Source organism: Leuresthes tenuis, unplaced genomic scaffold (assembly GCF_036924035.1).
Source record: "Leuresthes tenuis unplaced genomic scaffold, fLeuTen1.0.hap1 SCAF_5, whole genome shotgun sequence".
Classification (NCBI taxonomy): Eukaryota; Metazoa; Chordata; class Actinopteri; order Atheriniformes; family Atherinopsidae; genus Leuresthes; species Leuresthes tenuis.
The window spans coordinates 32,837,857-32,863,591 of record NW_027325359.1 but is presented as its reverse complement, the minus strand read 5'-3'; the positions used below and the strand labels follow the sequence as shown (position 1 = coordinate 32,863,591).

Genomic DNA, 25,735 nt, shown 5'->3' with positions numbered 1-25,735 from the left:
TAAAAAAGGATAAAAGAGATTGATGATTATCTCCTATAATCTGATACTATAACAGCCTGCATCGCTCTGTCTGGCTCTGTCTGGATGGCTTTCTGCAAGATTTGGATACCTGGCTCCAGAGATTTGCAGCCATTAGAGCATTAATGATGTTGGGTTGAACTGCGTTCACAAGCCAAAGGTTATGGAGAGAGTTTCGCTCAGGGCCAGTCAAACACTTGGACACCAATGTGAAAAGACCATTTCTTGATTTCTTTCCTGAGCCATCAGATCGGAACATGACCAAAAATTCAAGATGGAGGACCTGAAGAGTGAAAACAGTGAAAAACAAAAGATACACCGACTGTTAAACCTCGATAAACTTATTTTAAACCTACAAACCCCATTTCCAGGAGAGTTGTTTTCTAAAATGCAGTTTTAAATCTGTAATTTGTTTGAACCATTATTTGAGTATTAAAGGAATGATTTTTACTGTCTTTACTGACCAACAAATCTAGAATTTGATGCAGCAAAACACTTAAAAACGTCAGAAAGGCAAAGAAATGAAGAAAAGTTTACTGAATATGTAAGGAAAAATGCTCTGGAAGCTTCTACAACCAGCAGGTTACCTGCTGACAGGTGAGGGTGTCAGGATTGGGTATAAAAGCAGCTTCCACCAAAGGTTCAGTCTCTCCAACAAGGAAGTTCAGGAAATATTCCTCAGAGTCAGACTGTAAAGAACTTTGGTCTTTCAGCATCTACAGAGCAGAATATTGGGAACAGATTCAGGGAGTCTGGGGAAATCTCAGTGTGGAAAGGCCAAGGACAGAAAGCCCTGTTGGATGAGCTCGGAGCCCTCAGGCAGCACTGCAGGAGAAACCGTCAGGCCACCATGATCAATACAGCCACATGGGCTCAGGAGGAGCTGGGAAAAGCATTTCCACTCAACACAGTCCACGGCTGCATCCAGAAATGTGACCTGAAGCTGCATCACACCAGGAGGAAGCCATATATCAGCTCTGAGCAGAACCACGGCCCAGTTCTCTGGACTCCAGCTCATCTCAGAGGGACAGAAAGACAGTGGACACGTGTTCTGTGGGCAGATGAGTCCACGTTTCAGCTGCTTCTGGGAAAAACTGATGAGAAAGAGCATCCAGGCTGTTATCAGAGAAAGGTTTAAAGCCAGCGTCTGTGATGGTCTGGGGCTGCAGCAGAGTCCATGGCATGGAGGGCTTCATCTGGGTGAAGGTACCACTGATGCACAGCTGGATGTTGGAGTTCTGGAGAGACAGATGCTGCCATCAAGGTGCCGTCTTTTCCCGGGTGAATACAGAGTTTATACAGAGTTTGTACATTGATTATTTAGGTTGTATCCTGGATTGTTTCCAGCTGCTTATCAGTTGGTTTCATGGCGCTTGAGCCCTGAATTCGTCTCACTTATATCTGATGTCAGAGGGAAAATATCTGCTTGTAACTTTCCCAAAGTGACAGTGAAACATTCACACTCACTTCACACCATGACGGCCTGCTGTGTGCAGGTGAGAGTGGAATTGTATTTTTTTTCACTCTCCCTTTTTCATTTCTAACTCTACTATTCACAGCTTTTCTCGTGCACTCAACCCAGAGCATCACTTTCACCGTCTCCCCGGAGAGACCGGCACAAAATGTGTGCTGTTCTCCCTGTTTTTAAATGCTGTCAAACCCCTTACATCCACTCAATGATGCTCTGCTTTTCACTCCAGCTTCCAGTGTGGATGTTCACATGCATTTTAAAGGCTTTCTGCTCACAGTGTGCCTTATGTGCTTCCACTCAGTGATCATAGTCTGAGCCTGGGAGTGGGGGAGGAGGCTGAAAAAACGCAGAGCAACGTTAGCATTCATTTATAGTTGTATTTGTGGCCACCTGATGAGTGTTCATTCATATTTAGTCTCCCCTGTAGGGAAACATCTGGCTTTTTGTTCACAAGCCCACTTAAATAATTTGATGCTGCGCAGTTTGCAAACAGTAGACAGAACTTGCTGAACATCTGTCTGCTGCTGAGAAACTGAGGCTGAACCAGAGACTGTCTTCGACATGCATTCTAAGATAGAGAAAGTCTGTGGGAAAACAACTCCACTTCTCATCCACTTTCTCTAACCTGGGGGTTATGATAAAAGGTGTCATTTTTTCTTACTGTACATTACTGCTACACACTTCTCTTTCATCGAAAATGCTCCATTTTAGCTCCTGTTTCTCTAAAACCACCCGGCTGATCTTATTCAGATGTCATTCAGTAAAGGAAGAAAAACCCGGACACATCAGTGTTTCTGGAGGGAGAGAAAGACTTTAATTTAAACTTGAAGCTTTTTACCCTTTTGTTCCTTTTACATGGGAAAAAAAGCTACAGTACTAAATAGGGTTTCACTATTTACTAAATAGTAAATAGGCAGAAACAGAGTTTTTTTATCAGTTCTCAGCAGCTTTAAAGTGAATATCTGGTCTGAGCTCCTTTATTCTCCAACACAGCCTGAACCCTCTGAGACAAGCTTTCTGTCATTTCTTTAAGGAGTCTTCAGGAATAGTTCTCCAGGCTTCTTGAAGGACATCCCAAAGCTCTTCTTTGGATGTGGGCTGCCTTTTGTTCCGTTCTCTGTCAGATGATCCCACACTGCTTCAATAATGTTGAGGTCCGGGCTCTGGGGAGGATTCATCCCTCCATAAGACCTGTTGCCACTGATTTTCAGTCCACTTCTTGTGTCATTTGGCACAGCTCAGCCTTTTCTCCCTGTTTCCCTTCCTTAAGAACGGCTTCTTGACAGCCACCCTTCCATGGAGACCATTTCTGATGAGGCTTGGGCCAACAGTAGATGGATCAGCTGAAGGTCCAGATGCATCTCTCAGGTCCTGTCAAGTCACAGCTGGATTTTTTCCTCTTTCTTAAGGACATCACTTTCAGATCCTGTTCATCTGCTGTAGATAGTTTTTTAGGCCTGACACTTCTTCTTTTGTCCTCCACTTGTCCAGTTTCCTCAAATGTTTTAAGGACACACTGCACACCATGCTGAGATATGCCAAGTTTTCAGCTCTTTGGGAATCACCTTGTTGCTGCAGAAATCCTATTTTCTGTCTGTCAAACTGTGTTATCTTTGCTGTTTTTCATAGATGCAACTAAAGAAATGGGAACAAATGATGTGTCTTTGTGACAGGCTGCTGGTAACAAAGTGCCTAAAGATCCAGTTTAAAATGGCTTCTTTGCTAAGTTGTCTGTTCTGTGTCGACACAACACTGGTTCATCCCTTGAGTTAGGAGCCTTTTTTCTGCCTGAATGGTTCATAGGTCAGAGTTAAGTGGCTTAAATAAAAAAGGGCTGGACTGAAAATGAGTGAAAAAGCAGAAAATGTCCAAAAAAACACTTTGAAAGAGCTTCAAAAAGCCTGTAGTACTATTGATCAGGACACTTTAAAGATTACAGGAAAGTCTGGCTGCTTGGGATCAAAATATAAAGCACTGAGGGCTGGATCAGGACTTAACCCACTAAAGAGAAGGGAGGAACCCAAATAACTTAGTGTGACCTCTTTACATTTGCAGGCTCAATCACCATGAATGACCCATTTTATTCAGTCGTTGGATCAATTGTTATGATAGAAGTATCGATTATTGCAGCTTTACATTTCAGTACTTTGGACCTCTGCACTGATTCTAACTGGACATCAGTTTGTCGTGTCATGTCTGTCATGTCAGTGCCACACATTGATTTGTCTAAAAGGATTTGTTTCACACTGTCATGTGGATACATCCCATCCCTGGTGACATAACACAACGTTATCCCACACATTAAGATAATCCTGTGGGAGAGGCACAACCTGAAAGATTTTCTTTAATATATTTGTGCTATTAGGAAGCAGGGGGGGGGGGGGGGGGGGGGGGGATTACACTGTTGTAACGTGATTTTTTTGGCTGTGTCTTGACTCAGGCCCAAACACACTAATCCTGGGTGATAATATGGTCGCTGCATTAGCTAATGAAAGCAACAGGAAAATGGGCAGCGAGTGAAAACGCGAGCTCTGCCTCACACTCACTTTGCTTGTGTGCAAGCTGCTACATTCGGCTCCTCTCACACAACTTGCTCACTTCGGCAGGGATATTTCTGCGGCAGTGCGATGGCTCTGGCACTGGCTGGCGGCAGATGATGCTGCTACCTGCTACGTTGCAGCGCGAGGCTTGGAGCACGCACACATGCACACATACAGTACACAGATACAGAACCCCAGCGGTCCTCTCTGCACCTTAGTAACAGCAGAATGGAAAACTAGCCCCTTCCTCACAGAAAGCCCCCTATTGGTTAACCAGCGCTCAGTTGCTAGGCAACAGCGTATGCCTTGCTTCAGCGGCGGCCAATCGGTGGGTGTGTGTCGGTAACCAGGGGGGAGGAGGGGTGGAGGTGGGCTGCTTGTGTATATGTGTTTGCAGCTGCAGAGAAGCAAGTGAAATTTGTATAAAACAGGTTCACGGTAACACAGATACTATGACACACAGCGAGCGCCACGGGAGCGCGCGCTGGGGCAGCTCCGACGCACACGCACGCACCTTCAGTCAATCAAACAGTCGGTTGAAGTTTCTTCCTGCATGCTACGTTGTCCCGGTGTAAGTTTCCGGGAGCAGACAGAAACATTAAAACAGATGTGCGTTATTGTTCCCACTGCTGCATGAAGCCTCCGAACCGGAATGGATTTGCACCTCTGTGTCCACTCAAAGGTGTCGTGAGTCACCGTGGAGCGCAGAAAGGAGCCTCTCAGCCGCACCTTCCTACATGTAGATGGTTCCCCAGATGACCGAGTGACTTAATGACTTTGCACAATGATAACTAACAGGATGACAAAGAGAACACACAAAGTAAAGGGATAAAACTTTATGTGAAGAAGGAGATTTGCAGATAATATTCATGTCTCCAGAGACTCGTACACAATAGAGCCCGCTCCTGTGTTAGCCCAGCTGTAGATGTCAGAACCAAAAGGCCAGTGCTGCCTGCTTCAAAGCATGTGTGGCAAACCTACTCCAGGGAAGGCTTAAACAGGTGTATGCGTGCATCATGCTCCTCCTGATCCTGGTCAGCACTTGTGCTGTTTGGTTGCTCTGCAGTTTCGCTGAAGCCTTCCTGGGAAGGCCACAAAAGAAAGCATTACAGTTGTGTAAGTGATAAAAGCACAAAGGGGTCTCTGCGTGGGAGAGACACAGCCCTGTGTTGGCCGTATGATAAAAGCTGCTGTTTTAAATTCAGATGAGGATCAAAAAGCACATCAAGGTTACTAACTCCAGGCTTTTGTTCAAGGATTCAGAGTCTCTGCACAACTTCTGCTCTAATTATTTCAACTTTATTTGATCCACTTTAGAGTATTTTTGTGGGGTAAAAGTGGTGTGATGGTGGATTAACAAGCTTACCTGCGCCACTAAGTGATGCAACCTGCCGTAAAACTCTACCAGCGAGGGCGTGGACGAGGAATATCTGAAGGGATGTGATGTGGTGTCTGGTTCCGGGACACCAGCAGCAGATCTTTTGGGCTCTGTGAGTCTTTGTGGACTGTGTTTGCCTTCAGCTAATGTCATCAGATCCCGTCGGGTTGGTATCAGGAGACTTTGGAGGCCAGGTGTTGACACATGGGAGGTGTGACAGGTCTGCAAGAAAATGTTTGGGTTGGTGTCAGAGTAACATCTGCGAGAACGCCAGGAAGCAGGAGTTTCTACCACAATACTGCAGTGTTACTCACTTTGCCTGTCTTAATGTCGTGGCTGAAAAGTTTGGATGCTGTAGATAAAGTCAGAATGAAGCGATCTGCAAATCTCCTGTACCAATAGAACATAGAAAACATATCAACATTAACTGGTTAAACAACAATTAAATAGAGATTAAACAACCAGTTTCAGGTTCGAGGCATGAAGCTCTCTTAGATTGCACTTAATCTGGTAAAGTTTCCCTAAATTACCATATAACCACATTTACATCAAGCAGTCAGATCAGTCTGAATTAATTTGATGTTAAGTGCTTACAAATATCAGTGATGTACTTTAAGTGCATGTATTGCACACTCAGAGCCACAGAGTCCTTCTCCTGGGCCTCAGTTTGGCTGTAAAGTGAAGTTTCTGATGGGAGCTGACACTTCTGCTCCAAACCAGAGGTTTTTCTGTAAAGTCTGTAGCTCCTTATCTCTGAAAGATGCCACAGATTGGTTGAATCTCTTCCTTCTCTGAGGTGGAGAGCAAAGTTGATGGTGCTTCGTTAATTATTGACTGATTGGGCCAAGCGGCTGCAGTTGCTAATCAGCCAATCGCATGGCCGCAACTCAACGCATTTGAATCTATATACATATAAATATCCTTCCCTTTATGAGCACAGTGTCCCATCTTCTGATGGCCACTTCCAGCAGGATAATGTCACAGAGCTCATATCATCTCAAACATCACAATGAGTTCCCTGGACTCAGTCTCAGTCCAACAGCAGCTTTGGGATGTGGAGGAACGGGAGATTCGCATCATAGATGTGCAGCCGACACATCTGCAGCATCTGCGTGATGCTGTCATGTCAGTGTGGACCAAAATCTCTGAGGAATGTTTCCAACATCTTGTTGAAAGAATGCCACAAAGAATGAAGTCCGTTCTGAAGGCAGAAGGAGGTCCAAGCTTTTACGAGCAGGGTGTAGCTGATAAAGTGAGCGTAGTTCTGCTCCTGCAGACGCAGAGTTGTCCACATTCATACCGTTATGCAGCTTAGAATCAGGAAATTTCCACCTCTAAACCTGGGCTGTGTGCTACGTTTTCAGATGATGTGGAAATAACTTTAAATCAAAACACACAGAACACAGCTACTGGCCTTCTTCTCGTGATGCTGCACTTCACACAGGAACATATTTCAGTGAGTTCGTCCTCCACAACAGAACTGCATAGACTGGCTTAGTCACTTATTAGCTCAGACTAAAGACTTGAGATCCAAAGATAAGTAAATTAACTGATTACTCACTAATTTCCATGTTACAGCTTCTTTGTGTTATGTACACATATCCAAATGAATAGTTAAATGCATAGATATTAGAGCTGCATCGGTTTCATAACTCAAACAAATCATGTTGCTCAGATGGGATAGTTTCCATATGACTGACTATCTGATTATGTTCCTCTGCAAATTAAACAAGTGGACTGAACAATAATCTAATTATAACATAATCAGCAACCCTCTTTTAAACACTGGAGACCCCAGTGTAAAAACTCCATAATGGCTTTGTGATATGCGGGATAAAAAGCGTGACATGGACAATCCGATCTGCGCCTGAATGAGCTCTGATCAGCAGAAACCTCTCTGGACGGATTCTGCCACAATAACGACCGTGCTGGTGTTCCTCTCCGTCTGCAGCCACAGTTGAAATTAATTATCAGAATGAATCCTCCTGTGTCTGCACATCCTGGTATCAAGAGCAGAATAATTTGAGAAGGAAAGCAATGATTTCAGTGAGTATTCTTGACTCCTTTGCTCATGGACAGTTGGGGAGAAAGTCTGGCCTTCACCCACATGACCCAGCTTGTCAGCAAGCATCTGCTGAAAGGTCACATAACAAGAGACACCCTTAAATAAAGGGCTGTTTTATTTATCTTAAGATGCTAATTTAACCTTTTTTGTTTGTTTTCTTTTCATTGAAAGTGGAGGAAATAAGGCTTCCAGACAAAACGGCAAAGAGGAAAAAACAAAAGCAGACCAGCTTGATCAGATGAGCCATAGACTGGTTCCTATGATACAGCATACAGTTAAACATGAAAAAAGTCAAATCATCTTAGTCCTAATCACATGGTTTTTAAAGCATAAACCTAAGAAGGTGGTTTAGATGACTAAACCTAACCAGGCAGTGAATGAAAGTATGAAAAACCCTCCACAGTTCCTCTGCCACACCCGACACACCAAGATTTTCCCATCAATTCAAAGCTTTTTGAGTAGTTTGAGTGCTCAGAGCCACCGTACATACAAACTGATTCACTTTGTCTCTCAGCGCAAAGCACTTTATGACTATTTAAAGAATACATAGATGCAGAATTAGAGGAAGTGTTGGGGCAGGTTATTGTGGAGGAGCTTGGAATTGGAAATGATACGTAGGTTACTTTAAACAAGAAAAAGGTAAATCGGTTATTTATTTCTCTTTGTTTTCTATAACCCAGCCAGCGAGATGACATAGTGGAAATATATAGATGTAGAGCCCTTCTTGAGACACTATCCATAATGCAAAAATATGCAACAGATGGATTAATAAAACGCATCAAAAGCCTTTAGTTTGACATAAAGTGGACTTTTTCTCACTGAAATCAAACTAAATCAAATTTCCCAACCTCTGAGGCTGAAAAATTAGGCCAATATGTAACAGGAAAATCTGCACTTGAAGGTTTTACTCAAAGGGAATTCGTGCTTTTCGATGCTCAGACTAACTGGGACTGTGCAGACATGCGTGTTGTTCTGCTGATCGTCTTTGCCTGGTACGCTGCTTTCTGATTGGAGATTAATCCGTGCACATGCATAGTCGCAGCCATGCTCAATCTTTTGGTTACCGTCGCCGTCCGGCAAACACACAAACCACGAGTTGCCTGTACTGTTTATAATGGAGTAAACACGATAGCCACACGTTCATTTTCATGGAGAACGTTGGTCCCCTCGTGGCCGAAGTGAACTTTAAATAAATCCTCTCATTGATTGGTTTTAGCAGCATTTTCCAACACAGGAGCTCAGCGCTGCTGTCGGGGTTAAACCTACCACCCTCAAAGCGTCACAGTACTCCACCTGACACCCATACTTCCTTAGAAATAAACCCCAGTGCTGCAGGGGAACAGTGAAAGACCTTCCTCCATCTGAAGTGACAGTTAGCACAAATCACCCGACAGCTGAGGCGGGATGATTGACGCGCACAGTTTGGAATGAGACCCACAAATCCAAACACTTCCATATAAGAGCTGTGAAACTTTCCATTAATAAAGTCAAATCTTCCAAAGCACTGATTGAATAAAGCCTTTAAACTTTCATATCTGTTGATCTCATTCTGGACATCATGCTTATCGGCACACGGACAGTTAAAAAACTCTTTGCTGCTGTTTGAGAGGGAAGATGGACGGATATAAACGACTGGGCTGAATGTTTTCTCTGTATGAAAACAGCCTCAAGTGTGTGTCCTTATTATTGACACTTTCCCTTTTCTCTCTCCCACGCAGGCTTACAGCTCCATCCTGGTTGTCATGGTGATTCTGCTCAACATTGGAGTGGCTATTTTGTTTATTCACTTTTTTATTTAAAGACAGCCCTGCTTTCAGAGTCAACCTCCCTATGCTACAACAACTATTAATTCATGAGTATTTCGGCGATTCTGCTGCCCCGTTGCGCTCCGGCCGAGGGACGACCAGGACCAAGAAATCCACCATCATTCGGGCTAAAGGTGGCTAATCCGGGCTAAGCTTGGTCCTGGAAGAGTTGTGGAAGAGAAGCCCAAAGAAGTGGACTGCAGAGGGGGTAACAGTCCAGATAACTGGACTACAGGGAGATGACATAGTCTGTACTTAAGTGAGCTTTGATAGTTCACGCCTGGACCCAAGTGGGCTGAACTGGTCTGACTCTCAGGCCAGCGAGTGTGCAGACAGGACTCACAAACTTTTTCATCTTCAAATCATAGTTTTCAACAGATTTGTAACTTATAATTTATTTATTAACATTTTCTCTCATGTACGATATGTTGATGGCTATATTCTCTATTTTGTAACCTTCCACTCCTCTTTATAAGACTCCTGCCTTTTAGTTCCTCCGCCAGCCCGGATGTTGTTACCGATGGTTCACGTTGTGTGTTCGCTGCGTTGGCCGACACAGACTCATGAAGCTCTCTGATGTCTCTGTTCTCATTCTTCATCTCATTCTGGATGAGTCGTGGGAAAAAGAAAGTGAACCCTGAATTATACGGGTTTATGTATCAGGACATAAAAAAGAAAAATGGTCCTCACCAGGTGTTAAAATGAAGGAAAACACAACCTCAGATCAACAACACACTGCGCCATTATTTACTGACAAAAAAATTAAGCGGTGTGTGAAAAACTAAGTGAACCCTTACAGCTTCCACAGGTATTAAGAGGCTAAGTGGCCGCCAGCTGCTGCTGATCAATGGTCAGATTAATTGATCATCAGTCGGTGAGCAGCTCCATAAAAGCAGAAGTTCTAAAAGTTCTAAAACACCTCATACCAGCTGTCAAGCACGGTGGTGGAGGGCTGATGATCTGGGCTGGTTCTGCAGCCACAGGACCTGGGCACCTTGCAGTCATTGAGTCCACCATGAACTCCTCTGGATACCAAAGTATTCTAGAGTCAGATGTGAGGCCATCTGTCCCACAGCTAAAGCTGGGCTGAAACTGGCTCATCAACAGGACAAAGATCCCAAACACAGCAGCAGATCTACAGCAGAATGTGGGAAAAAGAAAAGAATCAAGGTGTTGCAATGGTCCAGTCAGAGTCCAGACCTCAGCCTGACTGAAATGCTGTGGTGGGACCTTAAGAGAGCTGTGCAGAAACCAATGCTACAAACCTCAATGAGCTGAAGCACCGCTGGAGAGAAGAGTGGCCAAGATTCCTCCAGAACCATGAGAGAGACTGATAACGTCCCACAGGAAACCATTACTGCAGCTCACTGCTGCTGAAGCTGCTGCTGCAAGCTGCTGGATCAGGGGTTCACTTAGTTTTTCACATGCTGTTTCTGTGCTTTGGCTCGGTTTTTCTTAATGTGTTGTTCATCTGAAGCTGTATTTATCTCATTTAATTACCAGGTAAGGACCAGATGAAAGTCTTTCATGAGGTCTTCACACCTTAAACCTTGGAATTAAAACAGGGTGTACTTTCTTTTCAACTCGACTCTATACCTGTGTCAAACTTTGACGCGTCTCCTTCCCTGTATCTCTGTGTGTGGTCTCCAAGTAGCTCAGAGGCCTTTCACGCTGTTCATGAACTTTATCAGAGCGTTTCATGAGGACAAACCGCTGCACATCCAGCCTACGAGCGTCAGCTGCCAGCTGTGCTCGCTGCATCTCTCCCTCCCACTCTGCCCACCCCCACACACACCAGACAGAGGATGGAGCTTCCTTTGAGTCGCTGCTTGTTTAAGGCAGATCATCCTTGGCAAAGCCCTGCGCCCACTCTACCACCAGATGATTATTTAGAGGGAATACTGCCCCTGGTGAAGCATCTGCACCGTCACAAGTACAATTTTAAAGGCAGAGTCTCCTACTGCTTCTCTCCAAACTTAACCCAAAGACAATGACAACATCTTTTATACTATACTTGCAAGATATCTGAAAAGAATACATAGTAGTCGCCACCTGCCTTGCTTTTGTAGTGCAAACTGATCAGAGTACAACAATGCATGCACCGTAATATCTTAGTTGTGTGTTGACTCTGAAGACAAAGCTTCAGAAACACATGAGGCGTGTTGGGTTTTGAAAGGAGCAGTGTCTGCAAACCTGCCTGTTTGACACCAATTTTTTTTGTGATGAACAAATCAAAATCCTCGTGAAGCTCGGTGTAGGAAGCAGGGGCCGGGAACAGATCAGGATTCATCACTTGAACTCTTCTGTTACGAGCCTCTCAGCCACAGGCGGACCTTCTGCTGGTGACCCATGTGGAGGACCAGCCTCTGTTTGTATGTCTGCCCATCCTTCACCTTTCACATGATTGGATCATTGGTAACAACATCCTGGAGGGCCGTGGGGGGGATTGCTGTTGTTTTTCTCTCCGACAGCATTTCTCAAACTTCGGGTCGGAGCAGAAACTCGGCTGTGGGCTCGTTTCTGGTGTTTTCCCACCTTAGTATGACAGCTCTGTCTAATGTGCCTGCAGCCTGAGAGGCAGAACAGTGGATTTTCTTTCATTTCGGCTCCCAGACTGAGACAGGTTTAAGAGGCTCTGCTGTATGCCATCAGCCTGGTGACGATGCCCTGCGCCACCCTGTTAGTCTGCAGCATGCTACAGCATGCCAAGCTCTTTCTATAGTTTCACTTCTTCCTCTTATCTCTTCTTTCTTTCTTTCTTTCTTTCTTTCTTTCTTTCTCTTTCTTTCTTTCTGGGAATTACTCTGTTTTTGTTTTTCAGTTGTGTGGAGAAAATAATGAAAGTGTTTCAAAGAAAACTCTTCGCCTCGTGTGTTCTTTAAATCTCGCCATCCCTGCGTTGTGCTTCATACTTTGTGTGTGCAGTTTTGCAGCATCCCCGATGCAGAGATGGATGGGGCCTGGCTGGAGAGGAGTGTAGTTACTATAGCAACCGTCTCCTCAGGTGGGGCTTCGTGGGTGGGGCTTACTTTTTGTTGTTGATGTGAGGGGAGGAAGATGAACTCCTGAAAAAACGATAAGATGGTGGAATGGAATTATTAATAAGAGTTGTAGCAAGTAAATCTGATTGAGGTGAACAATTCTGACTGATTTGTAGTCAGTGAACGTGTTTTTAAAATCTGTGAAGATGTAAGATCACATTCAGCAGATGTAGACATCTGGCGCCATCTTCTGGACATTAACATGAACTACAAACAGCAACAGGACACACATTACATATAAAGTTGTTTTTTAACACACAAAAAAAGTTCAAATATGTGCTTGAAAATTCATTAAATGGCGTCTGTGATTCCTCCTTAATGATATCCCCAGTGTGCCATCCTAAAGATCAATAACTTAATACTATATGGATTATTTCTCAGTTTTCTCACAATACTGCCAACATCCAAAGAAGAGCTTTGGGATGTCCTTCAAGAAGCCTGGAGAACTATTCCTGAAGACTCCTTAAAGAAATGACAGAAAGCTTTTTGATCGCGAAGTATGTTTTCACATCCAAGGAATCTGTTGTGGTGAAATGACAATAAACATAAGCAGACAAATACAGGTAGAGATAGATGAAGATCAAATAATAAGTAAAGTTACGATAAACGCACAAATAAAACTAACGGTATGTACAGAAGAGAGGAAAAATGCTGTTTGGACAGTGTAAGTAATGCCAGGATGTGCAAAGTATGTATGAAACTAAAAGAAACAATCATTCTTGTAAAGAAATAATTTATAGTTAACCATTTGGAGCAAAATAAACGACTTTCATAATGATGGCTGTCATACAAACTCACGCCGAACGTTTTTCTGACACTTTTGTGACCCGATAACTCAACTGAGATCCTTATGAAAACATGAGAAAAGATGTGGAGTAGGGGCCAGCGGAAATCCCTCCCAACCAATCACAAAACACGCCTTCATTACAGACAGGTCTCTCGGCCAATCAGAGGAGATTATTCTTTATGGTGGGCTTGTCTTGTTGCCAGATTTGGGAAAACGTTACAGACAGCTGTTTTTTTCTCGCTGTAGGACTTATGTCAGAAAGCAGGGAGCCCTCAGCCACCACTTGCACTACGTTGATTCACGCACAGTGGAAAATAACATCGCTGAGACTTTCCACAGCAGTGTTTCCGGAGGTAATGTTTCGGAAACGTTATAATGTATTTCCCGGTTGTCTCTCTCAGCAGCTTCGGGCTGCTCAAGTTTTGCGTTTAAACTTTAACTAAAGCTCCTCTTACAAGTTTAAGGAGACCATGACGGTGGAGCTCGACAGGAAGGAGTTGCTGTGCCGTGCAGGACCAGAGAGCGGGCCAGCTCCGACCCAGAAGTCTCTGTGAGATTACGCGTCTCCTTGAATGGGGCGGCGTGTTTGGATCCTGCGTGTCTTTCTGCAACAATTGTTTGCGTGCAGTCCGGAGGTCTGCGGTCCGACCGGCGGAGGGGGGCACGGTGGAGGGGCTGCTGTCGGCCGTGCTGCGCGGTGAAAAAAACAACACACCTTCTGGACTGCACATGAGGCGACTCTGGTGAGATTATGTTCAGAAAAGGCCCGAGCTGCTGGTCCGCCAACAAAGGAAACGACTGTTGCCTCTTTGATTTCACGACCGTGGCCGCTGTGCGTGGACACAGACACTGACAGCGTGGGGTGGGAAACGGCGACTTAAAGTTGGCCACGCTTGCGTATTTACGCACGAACACACCAAAGTTGACTCCCGGCTGAAAGTCTGAAACTTTAAGTGCAGTTTTTATTTGGGTGGATGTGTGAGGATGGTGGAGAGCCGGAGCTGTGTCCAAAGGGAGGGGGTGTACCGCTGGTTCTCCTCACTCACCTCAGCCCAGAGAGCGGAGTTCCTGTGCGGCCTGCTGGACCTCTGCGTCCCCATCGAGCTCCGCTTCCTCGGCTCCTGCCTGGAGGATCTGGCCCGTAAGGACTATCACTCCCTGCGGGATGCGGAGATCAAAGCCAACAACCCTGCGGACTTGTCGGGCCTCACCAACATCACGGATGAGGTCGTGCGCAGCAAGTTGCTGGTGTCCCTCGCGCTGCTCGGCTCGGACAACCGGGAGGCTGCGGGGGTCCTGTACCGGACCCTGACCCACATAGACGCGGTGATTAATAACTACGGGCTGGCGCTGAACGACGGTAGGACGGAGGAGCAGTTTCTGCTGCTGTTCACCATGGCCTCCAACCACCCGGCCTTCAGCTTCCACCAGAAGCAGGTGCTGAGGCAGCAGCTCGGCCAGATCCAAGACATCCTGCAGGTGAGTGTGGAGAGGGTTCAGAACAGGGTCAGAAGTTTGGCACCGGGGAAGGAAAGGGTGGTGCAAGTTGAAATGGTCACCGTCAGAAAGTGAAGCAGGACGGAGAGAGGAGCAGTGTAGTTCCAGAGCAGAACTTTATCAGCCAGAATCTTTATTAAGAACAAGGCAGTGAACTTTCATGAAACCGACAGCTCCTTGCATGTTGCACGTGTCAGCCTGGAAAAGTCCTGCATACAGAGGAAGAGACTTTCAGTGGTGTTAATGTAGAGCGACTCCATCAGAGGAAGTGAAAGCAGCTACATTAACACCATCCTGGGTGTGAACGACATCATACAAGCAAAATCCTGCTGGCTGAGAACATGTGACGAAACAACAAGTTCAGTGGTTTCACAGGTGCATGCATGGACCTGTGAAACCACCCTGCACTGCCGTCCAGGGTTTCCAGCCCCTCTGACCACAGGTGGGGGCTTTTTCTGCTGGTGGGGGACAAGAAAGTGTCACCAGTGCAGGTGGAACACGAGCTAATCACAGAGGAAATAAATTACAAACAGCGCAGCACACTTACATGTTGCCTCAACACCAAATTGCAGGTGAGACGCTGTCAATGACAGACTGCCTGTGAATGCAACAGAGCGCAGCCCTGTGATGATCAGCAGGTAAATTACACATGTGTTGGCGAAAGCCACAAACTGTAAGTCTTTCGTTGATGAATCACATTTATTATGTCAAGACTGATGTTTTTAGAATTTTTAAATCCAGTCTTGTGTAAAAGAAAAGTGACTCTCCTTTTCTAAGGTTTTGTATGTATTTAAGTATAACATCAGACAAGCAGCAACACATGACATATGACACCATGTCGTTATAAATTTAACAAAACTGAGAAAAAACACAGAAAGTGTGTTAAAAACTAAGTGAACCCCTGATCCAACAGCTTCAGCAGCAGTGTGTGTAAAACTAAGTGAACCCCTGATCCAGCAGCTTCAGCAGCAGTGAGTTGCAGTAATGGTTTCCTGTGGGACGTTATCAGTCTCTCTCATGGTTCTGGAGGAATCTCGGCCACTCTTCTCTCCAGCGCTGCTTCAGCTCATTGAGGTTTGCAGCATTGGTTTCTGCACAGCTCTCTTAAGGTCCCACCACAGCATTTCAGTCAGGCTGAGGTCTGGACTCTGACTGGACCGTTGCAACACCTTGATTCTTTTCTTTTTCACACATTCTGTTGTAGATCTGCTGCTGTGTTTGGGATCATTGTCCTGTTGATGAGCCAGTTTCAGCCCAGCTTTAGCTGTGGGACAGATGGCCTCACATTTGACTCTAGAATACTTTGGTATCCAGAGGAGTTCATGGTGGACTCAATGACTGCAAGGTGCCCAGGTCCTGTGGCTGCAGAACCAGCCCACATCATCAGCCCTCCACCACCGTGCTTGACAGCTGGTATGAGGTGTTTGTGCTGATATGCTGTGTTTGGTTTCCTCCAAACGTGCTGCTGTGCATTAGGACCAAACATCTCCACTTTGGTCTGGTCTGTCCAAAGGACATTGTTCCAGAAGTCTTGAGCTTTGTTCAGATGCAGCTTTGCAAACCTAAGCTGTGCTGCCATGTTCTTTTTAGAGAGAAGAGGCTTTCTCCTGCAGCCCTTCCAAACAAGCCATCCTTGTTCAGTCTTTTTCTAACTGTGCTGTCATGACCTTTAACCTTTAGCATGCTAACTGAGGCCTGTAGAGTCTGAGATGTAGCTCTGGGCTTTTTCACCTTGGGGTGAACTTGCTGGGACGTCCACTCCTGGGAAGATTGACAGCTGTCCTGAATGTTTTCCACTTGTGAATAATCTTTCTCTCTGTAGAATGATGGACTCCAGATAGTTTGGAAATGGCCTTATAACCCTTCCCAGATTGATGGGCAGCAACAGCTGCTTCTCTAAGATCATTGCTGATGTCTTTCCTCCTTGGCATCGTGTTAACACACACCTGAAAACTGCAGAGCAGCAAACTGTGTTAAATCCACTAAACGTTGGGGTAAAAACTAAAGAAAAACTGATTGAGGATTAACAGAATATTAATTGTCTGTAGCTTCTCCTGAGATCTGAACATATAACTGTGAAAAGGCGTTTTTGTGCAGACCAGATATGAGCAGCTAAAGCCCTCGTCTCCACCTGCACGTTACAGGTCGTCATATTTTTACTCTTCCGCCTCATACTGAGTGAGTTTGTTATTCCAGGCGAGCGTAGGAGGAGGAGCAGCTCCTGCAGCAGGGTCCAGCAGTGATGGAGACGCTGTTTGTTATGCTCAGCCACATCACCACCATCGCCATCAGGCCGTATTGGTGCCTCAGGCCTTGCTGTCCTCCTCCCTGCCTGATGCCAGCGCACCCTACCTGCCTCTGTCCTGCCCGCCATGCCACTCCCACTGCACCTGCTGGAACATGGTAGGGAGCAAGTGCTAATGTTCGCCTGCATTTAAAAGGTTCCTGCTGTTTAAATTTAAAAAGGGGCTTCAGTTGGAGTCATTTCACAACAAAACTGACTGACGTATCGTACTGCTGCATATGCTGCAATGTTTAAAGCTTTCTCTGTTTTAAATTGAGCTTCTTTCTGTCTTTGAATGATCACATCAGTCTTTATTATGCTGAGATCGCTCACACGAAGATGGTTTCAACTGGAAACTTGTTTTGGAAGCAGGCACGAACATCTCCACAGATGTTGGACTTATTAACCGTTACTGATCAGAAGAAGCGGGGGGGTGGGGCTCCGAAATCGAAGGGAAGGAGAGCGTTGTTGACTGGTGAGGGTGTCAGGATTGGGTATAAAAGGAGCATCCGTGAAAGTTTTAGTCTTTCTGAGCAAGGATGGGGCATTGCTCACCACTTGGTGTCAAAAGAACTTCGGTCTTTCAGCATCTCCAGAGCAGAGTATTGTGAAAGATTCAGGGAATCTGGGGGAATCCAGGCTGTTATCAGAGAAAGGTTTAAAGCCAGCGTCTGTGATGGTCTGGGGCTGCAGCAGAGTCCATGGCATGGAGGGCTTCATCTGGGTGAAGGTACCACTGATGCAGAGCTGGATGTTGGAGTTCTGGAGAGACAGATGCTGCCATCAAGGTGCCGTCTTTTCCCGGGAGGTCCGTGGTTATTTCAGCAGGACGATGCCAGACCTCATTCTGCAGGACTTCCAGCAGCTTCATACACACAGTGTGTGAGCTCGGCTGCCTGCCTGCAGTCCACATCTGTCTCCTGCTGCAGATGTTGGAGCATCATGAAGAGGAGAACCAGACAACAGCAACCAGGGACTGTTGAGCAGCTGAGATCTGGGATTCAGCAGGAATGGACTCAGATTCCTGTGAAAAACTCAGCTCCCAAAGCATTAAGTTTCTATCCCAACCTTTTTTCGTAGCGTGTTGCTGCATCTAATTTCAAATAAGACACTAATTTCTTTGGACTTGTCTGTTGATTAAAGGTTCAAACAAATGAAAAAATTCCAGATTGAAATATTTCTGCATTTAAAAAAAAAGTTTTTAGATGTTCGGAACAAACTTCACCTTTAAAAGCTCAGTGAAGCAGCCAGTTTTAATGCTGTGTCACGTGATCAGGAGAACATTTTAACAGCAATCTCACAGGCTCGCCACAAAGAGCCTAAATATTGATGATATGAAAAAGAGGAGCTGAGGCTGCTGTTTATGTCCAGATGTGGACTTTGAGCCTGGATGTGTTGTGATGAAAAGTCATGGAGGGGGATTTCCAGATGATGCAGGAAGTGGTTCATTAACTGTGGATCATCGTGTAGAGGTTTGAAGGTTTATTCAGAGGAAATCGGTAGAGAAACAAACTGATACGAGAAAAGAATTGGGAAGGAAAGACTTTATTTTGTCCCTTAGTTTGACACAGTTCTGCAGTCTGGTCTCCCAGAAACAGGCAGGCAGCGGTGTGTTTTAAAGAGTGAGCAGTGAGGGGAAAGTACCCAGCTCAGAGAGGAGCGTTTGTATTTAGTGTTTTGTTGCCCTTGGCTCCTGCTTAGTGCAGGTCAGCACATTTCTCTATGCTGAAATCAACCCTCTGTGGTGAGTGTGTGAGTGTGTGTGTCTCCAGTGAATCCCCAGGAAGTTATAAAGGCTCTCTCCTGCTCTCGCTGGCTGTCTTTCCTGCTCTTAGCGCTCTGAAGGGAATGACAGAGGTTCATAGAAAACCTGAGCAGTCGAATACAAGAACTGCAGCTTTTAGCAGTGATATGTGCGACAAAGTAGCTGAATGCTGGAACAGGGAAGCACAGCTTAAGATAGCTGTGGTGTTCAGCAGATAAGAAAGCATGGATACCTTGACTCTGGGTCCATTATTGAAGTTCCTCATGTAGCCCCGCAGCCAACAGATCAACATCTGAGCTGCAACATATGTTTCTTAACAGAAATGTTGCAGGATTTGATGTAAAAACAAAAGCAGGAATCTATCCGCCTCCCCTCACCTCTCTTTGACTTGCTGGAAAAGTTGAAAAGAAGTTAAAAGCATCGATGGGATCTGGAGGATTTTGTTGCCTCGTCCTCGCTCGTCTCACAGTAGTCGGGTTTAAATCCACATTTTCTGATGTTGTGCGTCAGAAAAGGTTGATAAATGTTGTTTTCACTCTCACTTCAGGTGCTTTCAGGTTACTGATCACATTAATCATCAGTTGTTTCTGCTTTTAAGTGCAGCGGTTTTCAGCTTTTTCCAGTTATGATCCTGAATATAATCAGGCTGCTGGTTGTGGCTCCGCCCCAACCTCTCTGAGACTTGTTTATGCACAAATTAATGTTCACTTTTACAGGTGATGTCATGTACAGATCATTTCCTGGTCTAAAATATGATACTTCAGATTTAATCCAGTTCATAATAATCCAGTTAAATTAGTCCAATTAGTGATGGTTATATTCATTTTATGCTAACTCATACAAAAGGATCCACCCACAACAGGATTTATATTATCTTCTGAGTGCTTTTCTATATTTCTGATAGTAGGAACATGTTTGTTCTACAGCAAATCGTATGCATTTGTTTGAGGGGAAGTCGGAGCCGCTCAGTTGATTGCAGTTTTCAATTTGAGCCACTAGATGTCACTATATCCTTTAAAAATAGGGATTGCTTTGTATTTGTCAGGCATATTTGATCGATTTTTTTAGGTCATTTTTGGTCTATTTTGTTTTGCTGTTCATTTGTGTGACAATTCATAAAATTACAATAATCCTGAGAAATTTGTAACCATCACTTTAAGTATCAGTCTAGTAAAATAAGTAAATGTGGTAGAAGTATGATAAATGCGTATTAGTAGCACAAAACTATAAATATTCCTCCATTACACACCAGACAGACTTTGGAGCCTCTTTAGTTTGTTTTCCCTCATGAATTTTAAGTCAATGTTCTTAACCTTCTTCTAACACGAAACAGCTGGACGTGAGTAGTTCCAGAGGAAAAATACAGTTTGGTGGTTTAAAGAACTAATGCCTGGGCCAGACCTGCAGAACTGCCTCATTATTTGCCTGCTTTATACGTCCATAAAACCAACGCCAGCATCAGAATTAGCAGGCGAGTAAAGCTGACTTTTGAATGCGAGCTGTCAGATCAGTCTGGTTCTCAGCGAGCTTCACATGTTTGTTAAATATTTGCAGCATCTTCCTGTTGTTGTTATTTTGGTCTCATCCTTCCTGATGATTCATGTTTCTCACTGTTCTTACTTCATGTGTCTTCATGTGTCGTCGGCTGCAGTCTGCAGACGGAGCAGAGCGTCTGCAGGTTGGCTGAGTAACATGCGGATGTGGCAGCAGCACACGTAATTGTTTTCAGATCTGCTGCCTGCATGATTTCAGGGAAAAGCACGTACTGTTTTGGATTTTCTTAGAATGGGTAAAGCGGCACACTCATGTCTGAGTCAGCATTTTGAGGTGGTTTCCTGAAGAACTGTGAATCAAAAATCTGATTAGCGTGTTTGTCACTTGTTTAGTCAGAAAAACAGTTGATAAGTCACAGTTTGGCTTGAATCACTTTGGGCTAAATTTATATAGCGCCAGATGACAACAATTGTCATCTCAAGGCACTTAAACAATATAGTCCAATTCAAGCCAATTGGAATTCAATTCATTGTAATCATAATCCAATTAATTCATATGGAGCCAATCAAAAAAATTATATCCTAGCTAAGGAAACTAACAGATTGCACCGAAACTTGTCTTCAGTCCAATCTCCCATCCTGAGCCTGTGGCGACTGTGGAAAGGAACGACTCCCTTTAACAGGAAGAAACCTCTGGCAGAACCAGAACCAGGAAGAAACCTCTGGCAGAACCAGAACCAGGAAGAAACCTCTGGCAGAACCAGAACCAGGAAGGGTGACCATCCAACTCGACCAGCTGGGGTTTGAGAAGACAGAAAAGAGGGAAAAGAGGGGGGAAAAACACCATAACACCATTCAAAGGATACCTGTTGGAACAGGGAAACATAGGTTAATAACCACAATAATGTCACATGGACATAAAATCATTTGAGAAATTAAACAGGGGGAAAAAGAGAGCAAAGTGAGGAAAGGTGTGACAGATGAGGTCCCCCAGCAGTCTGAGCCTATAGCAGCTTAACTATGGGATGTTTCAGGATGTAAATGTAAGACCATGCTAAAATGACTGATATCAGGTGGGAGGAGGCACCCTCTTGGCTGAATATTGGCAAAATATTTGTGTTTTCCATATGGAAAACTTGCCTCGCCCAAATTTACTTCACCTCTTCACGTTCTTGCTCGATTCGGTTGCTCCATGCACAGTTTTTAAGAAGCACAGTATTCCAGATTGTGCTCTGTAAATGTTATAGTAATGAGCGAAGATGGGTCAGTTTTTTGTTTGCACTCCAAGCCAACAATCGGCATGTCTGGAAGCAACTGTGAGTGTCGTCTCCTCCTGTTCTTTCCATGTCAGACTCTGTCAACATCGTCTTTTCGTGTCTGTCGGTTAAAGATCTCTCTCTAACTCACACAGTCTCCCAACAACTTGATCATGACTCAGGGGAGACCAGCTGTGTTTACCCGAAAAGCACAAATGTCAACACTGCTTTGTTGACATTTTTTAATCTTGATGACTTTCTGGTGTCTCTGATTGTATGACGTTCGTACCATCGCCTCCTTCTGCACTGGTGAGATATGTCTTCAGACTTATATTGTACGTCCTGGCTGGCAGTTGGGCGTCTTTGCAGGATATCTTATTTGGTTTGTTCAGCAACATAAGGAGATCCAGCAGGAAGTCTTGTTGTTGCTGGTATTTCATGATGATTTGGTGCATTTCATGATAATTTGGTGCATAGGAGCCCCAGGTCAGGGCTGATATTGTGGAGCACACCGCTCTAACCAATGCTGCCGATGCTGAAACGTCTGCAGCTTGTGTGTTAGCGCACACTGATGCAGCCCTGAGGTGCTTCAGCACATTTAGCAGATAAATTCAGTTAAAATTGATTGTTTTTTTAAATTTACTCACATTCTTTTAGAAAAAATTGGCGACCCTGAAAGCTTCTAAAATCTCAGCAATTTACAGTGAAAGTTAGTATAACTACTGGTGGAAATGGTCTCAGTTTCATGGTCTAACTCCTCCAAACAGTTATGCGAAATTATTTTATTTCAGCTGAATTTGCTTTGCACAGACTTAGAGTAAATTCAGGAATGTTTTTAACATTTTTATTATTTTCACGTAGAAGTAACAATTGTAGATTGTTTTTACAAGGGAAAATCCCTTTAGTCATAGCCACGTCTTTTCTAATTAAATGTATTAATTAATCAGAATTTTATTCCACAAAAGATTGTTGTACATGACAAAAGTGTTTAAGTTATGATTTTGAACCGCATTAAATCAATTCACAGTATTTAATATTTCAGTGAACAGCTTCAGTTAAATGTGTGTCTGGATGTCAGCGTTTCATCCACTGCTGCTACTTCAGGCCATTTCTATAAATGTAGAAGTCGACAGGCTCCGTTAAATATTGGTTTGCTTTCTCCTCACTTTGTTTTAGCTCTGTGCCAACCCAGAGAGGACATAACTTTGTTTGTTCTAGCTGTAGCACCACAGACTTTTAAGTATTCATCCACAGTACTAATAAAATAATGAAAAAACAGTCCTGAGACATTTCTATATATTTTCTTCCAAGCAGCCAGACTTTCCTTTAATCTTTAAAGTGTCCTAATCAATAGTTCTTCAGTATTTGTGAAGGTCTTTCAAAGTTTTTCTTTGGACATTTTGTGCTTTTTCACTCATTTTCAGTTCAGTTTTTCTTTGTTAAGTCACTTAACTCTGACCTTCGAACCCTTCAGGCAGAAAAAAAGGCTCCTAACTCAAGGGATGAACCAGTGTTGTGTCGATAACAGACAACTTAGCAAAGAAGCCATTTTAAACTGGATCTTTAGGCACTTTGCTACTAGCAGCCTGTCACAAAGACACATCATTTGTTCCCATTTCTTTAGTTGCATCTATGAAAAACAGCAAAGAAAACACAGTTTGACAGACAGAAAATAGGATTTCTGCAGCAACAAGGTGATTCCCAAAGAGCTGTTAGCTGAAAACTTGGCATATCTCAGCATGGTGTGCAGTGTGTCCTTAAAACATTTGAGGAAACTGGACAAGTGGAGGACAAAAGAAGAAGTGTCAGGCCTAAAAAACTATCTACAGCAGATGAACAGGATCTGAAAGTGATGTCCTTAAGAAAGAGGAAAAAATCCAGCTGTGACCTGACAGGACCTGAGAGATGCATCTGGACCTTCAGCTGATCCATCTACTGTTGGCCCAAGCCTCATCAGAAATGGTCTCCATGGAAGGGTGGCTGTCAAGAAGCCCTTCTTAAGGAAGGGAAACAGGGAGAAAAGGCTGAGCTGTGCCAAATGACACAAGAAGTGGACTGAAAATCAGTGGCAACAGGTCTTATGGAGGGATGAATCCTCCCCAGAGCCCGGACCTCAACATTATTGAAGCAGTGTGGGATCATCTGACAGAGAACGGAACAAAAGGCAGCCCACATCCAAAGAAGAGCTTTGGGATGTCCTTCAAGAAGCCTGGAGAACTATTCCTGAAGACTCCTTAAAGAAATGACAGAAAGCTTGTCTCAGAGGGTTCAGGCTGTGTTGGAGAATAAAGGAGCTCAGACCAGATATTCCCTTTAAAGCTGCTGGGAACTGAGAAAAAACTCTGTTTCTGCCTCACATTCTGATTTATATTCATGTTTCAGTTAATCAGTGCAACTACTTTAGTTTTCTTGGCCGTATAGAAAGAAATGAGAGATGGTTTGAGACTTTAGCACAGAACTAAAAAGTTTATATTTCACCAAATACAAAAACCAAAAACTGCTACTTTACTGCACATTGAGATATTTAACATTGAGCACTTCTGCTCCTGAACAGAAAACCTCATTTTATCATCGCACAGCTCTGTGTTCTACAATTAAAATGAATAAAAGTGTGTCTGATCATCCCTGAACTTGAACTTTTCTTCTCCAGAGCCAGACCAGAGAGGCCGGGACAATCTCAGGCATTGCCTTGGGACAAGGAGACCAAGCCATCAGCCAGGAGCTCACTGCTCCCCACCCAGACATCCGTCCTCCACCCCCTCCGCCTCCACCTACACATTTGCCTCCATCACTGCCTGCTGGGCAGAGCCAGGATTCTGCAGCACCAACCAAAAGCCACCAGGGGAGAGCAGGAAAAGGTGAGCAGATGTGTGAGTGTCGTGGTGTTAAGTCCATTTGAACAAGATGCAGCATGTTGGCACAAATCAACACCACAGTGCAGCTGAAAGAATGTTCCCCTCAGGCCTGGGTGTGTCTGTGGTTTCAGGTTCAGAGGGATTTTTCAGGACAGTCCTCACCAGACCTTTTGAAACCACTGAAGGTTTCATATCGTGACAAAAAAACCCATCTTGATCGGCCCAAACACTCGCTTAATGATGCATGAAGACAGCCCTCGCTTTGAAAGATAAATTCTCTCTGAGATGTTTGGTTTTTTCCATGAAGAAGTAGTTCAGGCACCTGCCTCGAACCTCCGTCCTCACCAACTCAAACCCTGTCGAGCATTGCAGGACTGATTCCCAGATCGTGTTACTTAAACAGCTTACACACCGTGTGCTCTGTATTTCCTAACAAAGGCGCTTACCAAACAACACGCTTTCAGCGTATGAAGGAGCAGCTGGAAAGTCGACTGCTCAGTTCCATTAGCAGGAGATTAGTTTCTACTCCTAGCTACAGCTTTCACATCATAGATTGGATAAGAAAACCTGAAATATGGAGACTCAGAATCCCTTTTTTCCTTTGGAATAATGAGTGCTCACTTTGACTTTGGTTTTCGGAGCTAACGGCTCATATCTATCGAATCTCTTTCCAACTCGACTGCTTTAATGATCAATAAATGATTATAAAGAGACACTTTACAGAAAATAACAAACCTCTGATTTGAGGCTGGCCCCCTGATATAATTCACAGCTGCTGCTTTAAAGCAGACTGCGAGAAAGGTGGAGAGAAAATGGCGTTCCTCTGACGTAGAAGAGCATCAAAAATTCATTTTTAAATGAGTGAATGTGATTCAGTGTGATGTTATTGTTCGTTCCTCAGCCTACAGCTCTCTGTTGAAGGTGTAAAGACTAATATTAAGTCACAGTGCATGGGGTACAAGGTGTCAGTTTCCTTATAATATTCCACTTTATACACTGTGAACACAGGAATAAATCCCTTTCTTTCACCAACCGAATCACCCACTGATTCCACATCCTCTTATTGTACATTTGGGACTATAGTGTGAGAGGAAGGTCTGAATTCTAATGATTATTCTTATTATTAAACCAGGGGCTTATTTTTAGCATTTCATACCTTTTCAATAAAGCTAACAGCAGTGCTTCATCCCCCTTTCCTGCTCTCACACTGAATTTGGTTTCCTTTATCCAAACGAATCACTCAAGACGCCTTCTGTTATCAGCTTCTGGTGGAGCTGGCAGGCAGCTGCTGTGTCAGGGTGTACTGTATGTGGTTTAAGGTGGGATAAACCTCCACGCCTGTCTGTAACTCAACCCTCAGCTATCTGGCTGCCTCGTGGTCACACAGCATTGCTGTCACCAGTATAAAACGCACACATAATGAAGTTTAGATAGCAAGCTAAACATGACCAACCTGCAAGTCTTGAAACTTTATGCTTGC

The 25,735-nt window shown here is 44.3% G+C and overlaps 2 protein-coding genes across 2 annotated transcripts in view; both read left to right on the top strand.

Moving 5' to 3' along the window:
• jph3b (junctophilin 3b) overlaps positions 1–12,102 on the top strand; it is a 50,441-nt gene extending 38,339 nt beyond the window's left edge. The window contains exon 6 of the mRNA XM_072386694.1: positions 9,191–12,102. Within this exon, the coding sequence (XP_072242795.1) occupies positions 9,191–9,271 (81 nt within the window). The 3' untranslated portion in view covers positions 9,272–12,102. The remainder of the gene's footprint in view (positions 1–9,190) is intronic.
• Positions 12,103–13,319: 1,217 nt separating this feature from the next.
• Positions 13,320–25,735, top strand: part of zcchc14 (zinc finger, CCHC domain containing 14) — a 32,936-nt gene continuing 20,520 nt past the window's right edge. The window contains exons 1-3 of the mRNA XM_072386693.1: positions 13,320–14,584; positions 16,799–17,005; positions 24,051–24,258. Of these exons, the coding sequence (XP_072242794.1) occupies positions 14,090–14,584; positions 16,799–17,005; positions 24,051–24,258 (910 nt within the window). The 5' untranslated portion in view covers positions 13,320–14,089. The remainder of the gene's footprint in view (positions 14,585–16,798; positions 17,006–24,050; positions 24,259–25,735) is intronic.